General features: G+C 44.4%; 1 protein-coding gene across 4 annotated transcripts in view; it reads left to right on the top strand.

The window, feature by feature from the left end:
- The first annotated feature begins 6,386 nt into the window (after positions 1–6,386).
- The window catches only part of LIN28B (lin-28 homolog B), a 183,911-nt gene continuing 175,748 nt past the window's right edge, over positions 6,387–14,549 (top strand). For 2 of the 4 annotated variants that reach the window (XM_039528471.1, XM_039528470.1), the window contains exon 1: positions 6,710–6,887. In XM_039528471.1, coding sequence (XP_039384405.1) covers positions 6,873–6,887 — 15 coding nt within the window. In that variant the 5' untranslated portion in view covers positions 6,710–6,872. Of the gene's footprint in view, positions 6,521–6,709; positions 6,888–7,978; positions 8,089–14,549 lie in introns of those variants that run through there. The other 2 variants (XM_039528472.1, XM_039528473.1) reach the window with 2 other exon arrangements.

The raw sequence follows: 14,549 nt of genomic DNA, 5'->3' as shown, positions 1-14,549 counted from the left end.
CGGGACGAGATGTTCGCTGAACTTATGGGCTGCTCCCAAGACGAGGCGGACCAGCAGAGCCAGTGGAGGGAGACCCTCTCTCTGTACCAGCGCTCACACAGCGAACGGGAGGAGAGGTGGCATGAGGAAGACAAGCAGGCGACTCAAATGCTGCTTGGACTAATGAGGGAGCAAACGGACACGCTCCGGCGCCTTGTGCATGTTCTGCAGGACCGCAGGCAGGAGGCTAGAGCCCCCCTGCAGTGTATCTGCAACCACCCTCCTCCGCCACAAAGTCCCATACCCCCCTCACCCAAAATAACCAGAAGGAGGGGCGCCAGGGGGCGTGAAAACTGTCACTGCACCCCAGCAGAGTGCTCAAGTACCCAAAAGCTCTCATACCCTAAATTTTGAGAAGTCCTTTCCTTCCCGCCTCACCCAAGCCCCCGTCCCAGTTTCATCCCCTAACTGGCTAGTTGATAATAAAAAATACTTTTGTTTCCGTCATGTTCTTTTAGAGGAGACTGTGTTTGAAGGGGGGGAAGAGGGTTGGTAATTGGACAGGACAGTCACCTTTACCAGGGTACAGACACGGGGGCAGGATCAGCAGCAGGTCACACACACACAGTGCAGTCAGTAGGCACCCTGGTTGGTATGGGAGGTGGTTTCCAGGTTCTGTGTGGGTGGGTGGGATGTGACTTTGTAGCGGGGGAAGGCGGTTACAGATCTTATGCAGCGGTCCTTGTCCTAGACCGCTGAGTCACGCAGCAGAGGAATCTGTATCCGTCCTCCTCCGCCACAAGGTCACATAGCCCCCGCACACAGAATCCCAAAAAGGAGGGATGGCAGGCTCTGTTGAAACAACCAGTCTGGCAGTGCGGACCGCTCTAGGAGCAGGAGCCTGTCATTCCTCGAGTTCAGAGGCAGTCTTTACATCACCGCACACCCTACCCAGCACAGTCTGTGTCCCAGTTTCAACCCTTTAACGCAAAGTCATTAATAAAGAAACCTTTCTTAAGTAACAATGGAACATGTATTTTATTTTTACACGTGTGTTGGAAGTGGGGGAAACGGGGTATGTAACTGCAGACGATAGTCAACAGTAACTGGGTAAAGAAACAGGAGCAGGTTCAGCTTCTCTGTAAAGAAACTGAACAGTCACAGGTCACGCTGCTCGCTGCTCGCTGCTACTTGAAGAGTTCCTTGTCGCTGTCCAAGGCGCCTGTATAGGGCTTCATGAGCCAGGGCATTAGCGGGTAGGCTGGGTCCCCGAGGATCACTATAGGCATCTGCACATCCCCAACAGTTATTTTGTGGTCCGGGAAGAAACTACCTTCCTGCAGGTGTCTAAACAGACCACAGTTCCTGAAAACACGCGTGTCATGAACCTTGCCTGGCCACCCGACGTTGATGTTGGTAAAACATCCCCTATGGTCCACCAGTGCTTGCAGCACCATTGAAAAGTAGCCCGATTTCTCAGCAGCTGACTGTGGAAGAGGTGGACGATAAGGTGCGAGGAGGTGAAAACAGCCATAACTGCAGCGGGCTCCATGCTCGCAGTGCTGTGGCGTCCGCGCTGTCACTGACCAGAAAAGTGCACGAACAGATTGCCCGCAGGCGCTTTCGGGGAGGGAGGGAGGGCGTGATTGACGGTTCAATGATGACAGTTACCCAAAACCACCCTCGACACATTTTTTCCCCCAGCAGGCATTGGGGGCTCTACCCAGCATTCCAATGGGCAGCGGGGACTGCGGGAACTGTGGGATAGCTTCCCACAGTGCACCGCTTCCAAAGTTGACGCTGGCCCCGTTAGTGTGGAATCACAAAGTCGAATTACTGTCCTTAGTGTGGATACACAAATTCGACTTCGTAATGTCGATTCCACAAATTCGAATTAAGTTGAATCGAACTACTGTTGTAGTGTAGACATACCCTTAGATTGATCCCCTCCCCAGTGTAGACCAGGCCTTAATCCAGTACCCTAGAACAGCTCCTGCTGATCATGCAGGTCTGACAGAAGAGTAGGATCCTGGCCTGACCTGAATTCACCACCCCTGTCTTCCTGCTAATGTTGACGTTTTTGGAGCGAAGGCTTGAATGAAGCCATAGAAGGCTTTGTGAACAAAGTTATTTGTTTTTAATATACACTTATCTGAGGCATAAGAAAGGGAAATAGAGTTCTTACACCCTTAGTGAGGCAGAATACCCGAATATTATTTTAAGCTCTTCTTTGTTAAGAACTTATCAAAATAAAATATTAGAGTGTATAAGATTGCTGACAGACTGAAGGGTGCAGGCTTTTTGGAGAGTATAAATGACAAATGTCAAGTGACAAATGAAATTTTATCAACAATATTTCAGAGTTTCATAGACTTGCCAAGTGCCAGAGGGAAAAGTTGTATCAATGAAAGGTAGAGAGTCACAGCTTATCAAAAACCCAAGTCTTTTACACAGTGAATGCAATCAGCAGTCTTCTCTTTGGCACAGAGAAAAAGCACATATTAATATATATATCCAACCCAATAGGATATCTGAAGAAGTTATTATCCAGGCATTAAAACGTTTGTTGAAATTTCTGTCTTTCATAATAAATGAAATCAAGTCAGTTATTAGTCCTGTGAGAGATAGTGTTCCTGGATTTTACAGTAAGTTAATTGTCTATAACCTTGAATATCCTAGTGAGAACAGAAAGGGCATTGCATTTCTTTGCAGAGACATAATAATATCAGGACAATTAAAACAATGGACAAGGTTGCACTTATTTTTTATCAGCCTTTATTTCATAGAGATATAAAAGTATGTTATTTCAAGAAAAGTTGAAAGAATTAGTAAGCTTGGATCTATACTATTATTGGAGAAGGCAGAAAAAGAGAAATGTATATTCTTATTTCTATTTCTAAAGACTTGGGAGGTGCTCAGATACTACCGTGATGGAGGCCATGTGGTAGGATGATTTGGATCAGATCTTTGTGACTTTTGTCCTCTCTGCAGGCAGGGATCATATTTGTACAGTGCTTAGCACAATGAATGGCCTATTATTCTAATTAAAGCCTTCAAGTGCTACTGTGTTATAAATAATAATGGATTCAATGTGTTGGAAAGCACAACTGATACTTTTTCAGCAGTACCCTGATCCTCTTCTATCTCCCATAGATTTTTTTTAAAGACCAGTGTTTCACAAGTAAGTTGGAAAGTCTCATTAAAACAAAAATAAGTAACTGAATGAAGAAGTGTCTGTATAAGAAAAGTTGCTGACAACAAAATGGATTAAGTCATAGAGTATCAGGGCTGGAAGGAACCTCAGGAGATCATCTAGTCCAAACCCTACTCAAATCAGGACCAGTCCCCAGAGAGATTTTTGCCCCAGATCCCTAAATGGCCCTCTCCAGGATTGAACTCACAACCCTGGGTTTAATGCTCAAACCACTGAGCTATCCCTCCCCTCTTCTAAAAGTTTAGATTCAGATCACAGTTCAGCATGTTCAAGTACTGACAAGCCATTAAGACAGTAGTACTTGAAAGGAAAGATAAAATCAAGTCTCCTTGGATGACAAAAATACTATTAAGGGTTTTGAAATGAGTAAAATAGGAGGTTTGGGTTTATTTTTTATTCCAGTTCATTCTGTGGGAAGGGATAATGTGATTGCTCATATTTCATCAAGGGGTAAATTTAAAACACTTAGAGTTTGACCTTTTTATGGAACACTCCTGATGTTACATGAGGGATCATTTTGGCTCATTCACTGTTTGGGAGAGCTCTAATATAAACTGTTTTCCAAATGCCTATTTCAAGAGAAGGATATCTCCTTTCTGGTAGTCAAATGAATTTACTTTATTGACAAAGAATGAAGCAAATCCACCAAAAGAAACTGTATTGCTTCTGTCCCTTTGGCCTTTAGGATATCATTTCTTGTATTACTTGATAGATTTTTCCAATAATTGAGGCTACTAGTTCAAATCTTTCCAGAAAGGGAACAATAAATAGTCCTAATGTAAAGGATAATGATAATCACATGTGTATAATCAGAAATTCCAATATTGCAACAGATTCATGTACGTATACAATGCACACATCCATCGTGTCGTATCAGTCGGTCCAGCAATGTACAACATTGCCAGTGTTAGATGTAGGGTAGCGATCTCAGAAATTGGAATACTTACTTATTGTAAGAGCTTGATCAATTGATGTACATACATTATTCCTTGTCATTCCAGATGTTTTTTCATAGTGCTTCAAAATCTACCTTTAATCTTGCTATCAATAATATTGATAATATGAAAATGCAACATTCAGCTCTTTCAGTGTCATTTGTTATTCTGACAAGGAATCAATTATTACATTTATATATCCATCTTAAGTATAATTGATGCAATCTGATGCTGTTGTCAATGGGACCTTCTAACACAATTAACATCAATACAGCCTGTATTAATAGTTGAGTTATATTGGTAACTGCAATTTGATCTGATATATTATCTGACTTAAGATCTTATTGTCAGTATTTGTGATATAAATGACACATAGCCATTGTGCATTTCTACTGCTGCCTAACATTTGTTGTCCGATATTGTACATCCATCTCTGGTCATGTTCTTGGGGAGAATGATTGTGTCTGAAAAGTGTAATTTTCATATTTCACCCAAATTTGATTTTAAGCTGATTTTAAAGTCCTCTGTTAATGGACCTAGATGCTGAATTAGTATTAGATGCCAGCTCATAGAAAAGTACAGTTATTGGGATTTGATCACATTTTGTAATCTGAGGGGGTTTCTTCCAGAGGGAGAGAAATCCACCCAGCAGGTTTGGGACCAAAAGAGCTCCTCAGTGAACTGGCACTGCCATGACTCCACCAAACAAAGAGCGAGTGGCTATGAACCAGCCCACAGAGGAATTTCTCACCACCCATATGCAGCAGAGCCAGACCTTGTGCCAGTTTCAGATGGGCCAGTGCAGAGAAGTGTTTGGGGGCTGGCAGGGAGAAGGTCCAGTTAGTCAGCAATTACAGATCCACTGGCTACAAAACTCCAGGCAGAGGCTACAGAGCATCAGTGGTGCTGGAACAATTTTTATAGTAGGGGTGCTGAAGGCAGAAACCATGTATTTGGCTTGTTACTACTTCAAGCCAGGGGGTGCTATAGCACCCTAGTACAGCACCTATGCAGAGCATCCATATTCACATATTGGCAGCTGATTCCATTGTCCCCACCATCACCACCACCTAACCAAACCTCAGGCTTTGCGCAGAGGACACGGGAACAGAAGTGCTTATTTTTAATATGGAATATCATTATAGTTACATTATCTAAGTGCTTCCAACTCCAATGAGGAGCTTGCAAAGTATAGGGCTGTAATGTTCTAAATAGTTTACACTGGCTCACATCCATTCCATAAACATTTGTCAAATACTGTATATTTTGTACACCTTATTTTAAAAAACAGACATTTTACTGTAAGAGGGGAAATGTAACAAGAGAGAGGAAAGCGATCAAGATGCTTGAGACACCAGACAGAGTTACACAGAGAGAAAGATTTAAAACCCTATCACTGAATAGGAAAAGTTGTTGTTTAAAAAAAATAAAAATGAAAAGTCTTCCCTTGCTGCTGGGACTGCAAAGTAACTCAGAAGGAAATGCAGGTGGGCTCATGTGGAACTACCAGCCCCATAGGAGATGGATGCTGCACAAACTGAAATTGATAGTATTTTGGTTTAGAAATGCCTTTGGTAGTCAATGCAAATAGTATTGTTTATTAAAAATGAACTATAATCTTTTAATTTTTCTGATAGCAGGCTGGAGAGGTAGCTATACAGTAAATTAAAAAAGGTCTACCTTGCAGCTCTATGTAAAAACCTAGAAAGAGAAGGTAGGAGTTAGAATTGTTTGAATTGGAGGATGAACATCATGAGAGAAAAAAAGAGCTAAGAGGAGAGAGAGAGAAAGGAGTGTAGCCATTCAACAATGGGGTCATTTGACCAAGCAGTTCCTGAGTTACAGCCTTTCCCCTACACTCCCTAAAAAATAGTTTCCTTCTGCTTCCTTGTACTGTTAAACTGGTAAGTAATAATGATGGAATGAATCACAGACCTGTTGATGGTTGTCAACTCACCACCCAATTAATAGATTTAAAATTTTTATTAAAGTTAATGTTTAAAATCAAATTTACACAAGTTAAGAGGGAAGGTACTGCACATCTGGGGTCAGGCTTGGGTTATGGCATGGGATCAACCCCTGGCGTAGATCTGCAAGCCCATCAGCACAGGAAGTGGCCCAGAGAAACCACAATGCATCTGAAGGAGCAGACCTAACAGCTCAATACAGGGTCCTACCAGGGGAGGGACTGTTGAGCCCAGTATGAGGCTGCAGGCTGAGCCTCAAGGATGGGCTGAGGAATTGCCCAAAGGTGGGACAGAAGAACATTTTGGGGAGCTTTCTGTTGTTACCCTGGAAGGGGTGGATGGAAGCAGTGACTAGGGCTGGAACAGCAGTTGGCATGGGGTGCTAAATGACAAACAAGCTGCTGTGCCAATCCCAGCCACAGGAGGTGAGTGCATTCTTTACATCCCTGCTTGTGAAGGTTAACAAGGCAACTTTCAGGTCATAGCTGAAATCAATAATGAAATTAGCTTCTGCACAAAAGCTGAAACCCAGACATTTGATGCACTTGTTCATAACAGATGATGCCAAATGTGAGAGTGGTCTAACTCACATAGATAATTGAAACCTGCTCTGTTTTCACAGATTTTTCTCTTTGGTATATTTGCACAACTGCAGGACTTTACAACACCTTTGAATAGACTTATAATTTTGTCCACAGGCAAACCAAACCACAGCCATCTATTTTGTTACTTGTGCTTGATCGCATGGTAAAACCACCTGAGAGACTGAATCTGTAAATGCTTTTTATGAAGGTAATATTTGAATAATATTATTTCACATTAAATACCAATGTTCTGAAAAATCTGGTCAGAACTGTCAAGTCTATATTAAATAGTGAATTTGATTATTTTTTGATAGGGTTGGTGATGATGATGATGTCACTACATGTCACTGTTACATATAGCCTTGCATGTTCTGTTTATGCAAATGTACAGACCGTTCGGATGCAATTTTTATTTTATTTATTTGCAGCTGAGCTCATCGTGTTTATTCCTTGCCTTAGTCTCTCAGTCTGTGTCGTTCTTAGGGGCAGAGCTTTTGCTCTCAGATTATAATCTCACAAGCAAACAAAAACATTACTTTAGTGGCAGAACTTTACACCTTACTCCAGTGGTCCCCAAACTGTGGGGCACACACTCCCTAGGGGGGTGTGGAAGAACATTCGGGGGTGGGAGGAGGGCACAGCAGGACCTGGGGCCAGCTCCCATAGGGGGCAGGGAGGGAGTTCCCCCTTACCCAGCTCTCCCTCCAACCACAGCTCTCCCTGGCCCTAGCTGCAGCCCGGCCCCACCTCCAACCCAGCTCTGCCCTCATTCCTTCTTGCCCCCAGGCCAGCTCTGCCTCTAGCCCCACTTCCTCCCCCCATCCCCAGTTCTGCCCCCAGTTCTACCTTCAGCCCAAGCTCTGCTGAGGAAGTCTTGGCTCTGCAGTAATGGGGGGGGGAGGGGGGTCCAGACAGATTCTATTACTGGTATGGGGTGTGGCACGACAGGAAAAGTTTGGATACCACTGCCTTACTCATACAGGGAGCTTTCGAAGGGAGTAAGATGGCCCCAAGTTTAGTGTTAAGTTAAGCTTGCTGGTTTTAAAGTTCTGCACATCTTAAGTGATTAATTGCACCTTGAACTAGGACAACTCTAAAAAGTCTGTTGTAGTCTATATAAGTTTTTAGACTATGCTCAGTACTGTAGTATCTGAATGTCATCTAGTAGGGCATTAAGCCTACACACCTGTCACATGTTTTTTTCTCAGCCTCTTCCCAGAAGGAGAATCATGTGCAGGGAGGGAAGTATCTTGTTTTGATAGAAGTTGCTGTTTTTAAAAAAAAACAAAAACAAAAAAACAATAATTGTAGCTATTAGATGTTTATATTAGAGATGGCAAGGTCAAGCCAGTGTGTCTAGCCCTTGACGCAGAAAGCAGTGATGTTTGCGATGGCCCTTAGTTCTTGAGGTAAGTCATTCCACAGTCCTGAAATCAGTCTGTTGGCCAGTTGTCCCCTGGTCAGTGCTCTAAGTCCTCTGTTGCCACAGCAAATTGTTTGGGGAGGGGGAGGAGAGCAGAGTGTTGTTTTTGAATGTTTGCTTGTTAATATTTTCAGTTTAGCAGCTTTAGATGTTTAAGCTACTTAGGTTGCTTTAAGCCTCCCCCCCTTCTTCTTTTTTTTAACTAAAAAAAAAACCCAAACCTAACCCTCCACTCATCCTCCACCTCCCAAAAAATCCACACTGTTCTGGGAACAGGAAGGGGGCTGGAGAAATGGACCTGCACTGCCTTAAAAATGTTCTGAAGTGCACACTTACAAGGGCATATAACATGCAGAGGAAAGGAAATGCATATCTAACCTGGAGAACTAACAGGAACAAGGTGACCTTTGGCCAACTGGTGCCTGTTAAATCTAAAGGGCACAGTTTACTAATGTTGTTGCTAAACTCCTGCTGGCTTTTGCTGATTGATGCCTTTTAGAGAATTGTGATTTCTCTCCCCACAGAGCCCTTTGTTAAAAACCTAGGGAATTAAATACATAAATAACTGTTCAGGTTAGACAGTGACGCTACCAAAAGTAAGAAAATGCGAAACTTAAGACTGAATGCAAAACTTTAGTTCTACCCATTTAAATATAAACAGCAACAGTGACAGGAGAGCTAGGGGAGTTGTCAGGTCATCCATAGCTCCCTCCTGTGTCCACCATCAGTCAGGACTTCTGCATGATGACAAGTGAGCCCTCTGAGAAGCAACCACCCCCTCTTGTCACAGCTTAGTACCAGAGGCAGCTAGAAGTTATTGGACCATCATGGCCAGGGGCGGCTCTACCTTTTTGGCCGCCCCAAGCAGTCATGCGCGGGAGGCGCCCCGGAGCCGCGGGAGCAGCGGACCTCCCGCTGGCATGACTGCAGAGGGACCGCTGGTCCCGCGTGGCTCGGCTGGACCTCCCGCGGCTGCGGACGGTTCACGGGTCCGGCGGCTCCGCTTGAGCTGCCGCAGTCGTCCCGGGGCTCTGGTGGACCTCCCGCAGGCATGACTGCGGCAGGTCCGCCGGCCCAGCCTGCCGTCCCCCCCCCCCGGCGACAGGGGACGGGCCGCTCCTCGGCTCGCAGCGGCAGGATGAGCTGGGGCCCCAGCCTTTTGCCGCCCCCTAGATTTTGCCGCCCTAGGCACCGCCCCTGATCATGGCTACATTTCTCCCATACCTAAACCTAACCCACACCAGCTGGGGCTCTTCCTGGGGGGCAGGGGGTGACCCCCTTTAAGAGGTACATGCACACTACCCCAACCATATGGCAGCAGTGAAATAGAAGGGCTGGGATCTGCCAAGTCATCATGGCTCCAATCCATTCTGCCTCACCACCACCATGACTTCCACAGTGAGAGATGAACCTCTTTAAATCCCGTCAGTTCCATTTAGGTCAACTCCATTTTGCTCACTGGGGCCTGTGATGGTCTTTGTTCATGGCAATTGTTGCCTCGTGCTCAGAGCTTAGGCCCTTCAATATGCAGAAGCGGGGTGGTAGGGGAGCCCAAGCCTCCTCCCCAAGGCCCAGTGAGGGTCTGACACATAGGAGCACCTTCAGGCTGCCCTCCGTGGACCACTTCCTACCACACTGCTATTGTCCAGAGTTCACAGTCTATCACAGGAGGCCGTGTAGAGGGTCAGCTCACCACATGGCACCTCTCTGCAGCCAGCTATGGCATGAAAGCTCTCTCCCTCTTGAGACAGCAGCTGTCTCTTCTCATGCCTTTGCCCTCCAGCCAGGTCAGTTCCAAGTCTCTCCCTTTCAGGGGTGGGCCATGAACACAAACTGGGTGAGAAGAGGTGCTCCTTCCTTCTCCAGGTATAACAGAAACCAGTCCTCCCTTCCCTCAGAGAGGGGCCTTCAGGCAATTGTTGAGGGAGATAGGCTGCCTTCTCTCAGGAGCTGTAAGGTAGAGTCCTTTCTCTTCCCTGGCCTGCCCACATATGAGCTGTTCTGCTCCCTTTTAACTCCTCCTCCAGTCTGTGCATCTCTTGCAGGTATGGCTGGGCAGGGCTGGCTGAGCCCAGAGCAGGTCCCTAACCCCTTGTTGCCCAGTGGGATTTGTGTATTCCATCACAGGGGCTAAACACAAGAAGATTTTGTCCATGTGTTTTTTGGTTGTATATAATAGCTAATGGAATGTGAGCAAGCCTTTTGGCCAGAAGCCTACTCTGCTTCATGTTCAATGGGTCTTATAGGCTAGTTTCTCATACCCTTATTCACAGAGGGTACCACCCTAATCTTCAAATAGACTGACTGAAACCAGTGGGATTACATTTGGAGATTACTACCCATCATGGTGGATTGACTTAAATCACCAATTTTAATAATGATTTAAATCAGCAAGCAGGAAACCTTGATTTAAATAATCAATTTTAATCTTATTTTGCATTTGTTCTCTTTAGGACTTGCCTATATAAGGCAGGTCTACTTAAGTTTGTACTGTAGACCTATGTTAGGTCGACTTACAGCCACTGCAGTAATTACTGCGGCGGTTCATGTCCACATTGCCCTCCTTCTGTCAGTGGTGCACATCCTAACTTCTTCCCTCCCCCAGGCTCTTGGCTCCCCGCTCCCCACCAGAAGCAGGGCGTCCACCCAGGCTCCTAGTGAGGAGCTATGCACCCTAAGCCTGGGCAGCATCCAGGCTCCCAGTGGGGAGCTGGGTAAACATAACCTGGCTGGGACCCGGGAGCCTGGGCAGCAGCCCAGCTGGGAGCCAGGATCCCCCTACCTGCCCCATGGTGACAGCCTGAGCAATAAGCAGCTTTCTTGTCAATATCAGGATTCCATGGAGCCATGGGCAGCCGGTATCATAGGCTGGTGAAGGCTGCGCCTCCCTAAACAGCCTAGCGTGGACCCGCCCATGCTCTGCCTCCCAGGCAGGCCCCCTTCTCTAGTTCCCTGCACTTTGTCCTGGACCCAGGATGGCTGGCGCTGGGGCTGCGCTGCTTACCTGGCGCTTGGACCGCACCACCTGGCTGCCTGGAGCACCAGGCCTGTGGGTGCTTTGGCTGCACTGCCCGGGGCTGGGGGTGTGCTGGACTCCTGAGGGGGGCACATGGAGGGGAGGGGGGCAGAAGGGGAGGAGGAGAAGAGGGGCCTCGGGCACAAGGGGAGGAGCTGGGGACTAGCCTCCCCCAACAGCCAGGTCACCGGCCACCCATGCATGCAGCCCTGAAATTGACAAGAATGAGGCACCAACTGCCAACGTAAGTGTCAAGGTTTCCTCCCCCACTCTGAACTTTAGGGTACAGATGTGGGGACCTGCATGGACCCTTCTAAGCTTAATTCCTAGCTTAGATCTGGTAACGCTGCCACCAGCCAGAAATCAGTGTCTGGCACACTTTCTGTCCCCCCAAAACCTTCCCTGGGGAACACAGATCCAAACCCCTTGGATCTTAAAAGAGGGAGAAATTAACCATTCCCCCCTCCTTTCCCCCACCAACTCCTGGTGAGTTCAGACCCAATTCCCTGGATCTTAAAACAAAGAAAAATCAATCAGGTTCTTAAAAAAGAAAGCTTTTAATTAAAGAAAAAGAAAGGAAAAAATCATCTCTGTAAAGTCAGGATGGAAAATACTTTACAGGGTACTTAGATTTATATAGCCCAGAGAAAACCCCCTCTAGCCTCAGGTTCAAAGTTACAGCAAACAAAGGTAAAAATCCTCTCAGCAAAAAGGAACATTTACAGGTTGAGAAAACAAACATAAGAATAACATGCCTTGCCTGTGCTACTTACAAGTTTGAAACTGTAGCATAAAGAAATCCATTCGACTATGAAATTTTATAGCCTTATGATGGCCGAACTAGCAGGGATAATGTTGGCATTACACCGAATGTGTGACCTACCTCCATTGTCATCTTGTCAAATTCACTATCAGCACTACTGGAAATCCAAAATGGGAATTCAGATGGCAGAAATTATTGAAATAATTAATGAAAATTCGTTAACAGAGTTGGCACAGATGGGAATAAATATTGAAATAGCATAAATCCCAGTCATGTTGGGATAGCAGGAAATGAAGACACAAAGTATGCTGTAAAAATGAAAAACATTGACAAAGATCCCTGTAAGTAAACAGGAGTTAAAAACCTAATTTAAAAATAAACTAGGAGAGTAGTGGCAGGAAATATGGACAGAAGAAACAAGGGGAGAAAAGTACTTGAAGTAGGCTCTAGAACTGAAAATGCTGACATACTGCAGGAACCTGAGGAAAAAAGTGAGGTAGCTCTATTCCAAATACTGGACACTGTGGCTTAAAGAATAATTTGACCTTAATTAATAAACACCAAGATGGGCTGAGTGAAACATGTAAGATCAAAGAAACAATTGATCACATCTTTTGGGAGTTTATATTGTGTAACATTGATAGGTAGATTTTGTATGACATTCACGCACCGTAAAGAGACAAAGTTTACACTAAAATCCCTGGTCGGAGCTAAGAAACTATTCTTTTGTTTCTGGTTCCTCCCATTTTTGGAGAATCAGGACTTGGTACATTCCTGTACATAAACAAGATTGCATCAATCAACAACCAAAAAAAAGACAGTCATCCATTTCTGTCCTCAGCTGGAATATCCCCACGGCCCTGAACTTTGACTAACTGCTCCAGTTGCAAAGGGGGCAACAGTACTTTTGTTAACCAAGCTTTCAAGTGAGGGAGAAACACTACCCACCCCCAAAAAACCCCAACCAAACACACTTCTCTAGCTTTTTCCAGATGTGTGGTCCTTTCACTGTCTTTTACAACCATTTTAAGTAAAATGCATGGTCACAGATCAGTTTTAATGAGGTTCCAGGCCCTGCCAGAGACACCAACCTGCTTCCTGTACCTTTCTCCTCCCCCTTCCCTTTTTCCCCACCCAGGGGCCTCCTGCTTCTGACAGGTCTCTGTCCACATCATCTTCATCTTATTAATCTTGTATTGTATGGTGTAGCAGACTCACATTCTAAGTCTATAATCGTCAGGGGCAGGATTTCATGATATATAGTTACAGTCTCTCTTTTCCCAGTATTTTTTTTTTTAATTGTAACATTGCTTGCTCAATAGATACCCCATTTTCCTGATGCTCCGATCAGGGATTTTAGTGTAAACTTTGTCTCTTTACGGTGCGTGAATGTCATACAAAATCCACCTATCAATGTTACACAATATAAACTCCCAAAAGATGTGATCAATTGTTTCTTTGATCTTACATGTTTCACACAGCCCATCTTGGTGTTTATTAATTAAGGTCAAATTATTCTTTAAGCCACAGTGTCCAGTATTTGGAATAGAGCTACCTCACTTTTTTCCTCAGGTTCCTGCAGTATGTCAGCATTTTCAGTTCTAGAGCCTACTTCAAGTACTTTTCTCCCCTTGTTTCTTCTGTCCATATTTCCTGCCACTACTCTCCTAGTTTATTTTTAAATTAGGTTTTTAACTCCTGTTTACTTACAGGGATCTTTGTCAATGTTTTTCATTTTTACAGCATACTTTGTGTCTTCATTTCCTGCTATCCCAACATGACTGGGATTTATGCTATTTCAATATTTATTCCCATCTGTGCCAACTCTGTTAACAAATTTTCATTAATTATTTCAATAATTTCTGCCATCTGAATTCTCATTTTGGATTTTCAGTAGTGCTGATAGCGAATTTGACAAGATGACAATGGAGGTAGGTCACACATTCGATGTAATGCCAACATTATCCCTGCTAGTTCGGCCATCATAAGGCTATAAAATTTCATAGTCGAATGAATTTCTTTATGCTACAGAATGCTGCCCCATACTCCCAGTTTTCTCATCTTTAGACCCATCCATAAAAATTTGGCAATGTTTTCTCCATTTATAACATATATATTGATTTTAATACATTTAGCACTCATTTTCCTCTTTTAATTACATTGTAAAGTTCCACATTTATATGTGGGGGAGTGTTTTTCCCCCTATAATGCATTTTCCCATGACTATATATACTTATTTCTTTTAGGTCTTTCTTTTCTCTTAATTCCTTTATCCTTATTTTAATCCTATTCACATGAGACGTTTGGGGGGTTTTCCCACCCACTAAATTCCCAGCATTTTCCATATATTTGTTTAGTTTTCCCATCTTCTCTTTTTCCTCTGACTGTTGCCTAAAGGTTGAGTCCAATCATTTCTTTCTTAACGCTACAGCATTTCACCAGCAGCTATCTGTGTTACACAAAAAGAGGTTGTAATAATGATGCCATATATAATGCCTGGACTTGAATTGAGTCCTACACCCATCTGACCCACCTGCTGGCTTTTATAATCACCTGACCTTAGCTGATCAGACACAGGTGAGGCAGGACCCAATTCCTCTTATAAGAAAAACCCCTCGGTGACAGAGGTTGGTAGAGGGCTGGGAATAAGAGAGGTGTTTTAGTTGTC

Source organism: Mauremys reevesii, linkage group 3 (genome assembly GCF_016161935.1).
Source record: "Mauremys reevesii isolate NIE-2019 linkage group 3, ASM1616193v1, whole genome shotgun sequence".
NCBI classification, from domain to species: domain Eukaryota; kingdom Metazoa; phylum Chordata; order Testudines; family Geoemydidae; genus Mauremys; species Mauremys reevesii.
The sequence above is the reverse complement of the archived record's forward strand: the minus strand, read 5'-3'. Positions and strand labels throughout refer to the sequence as shown.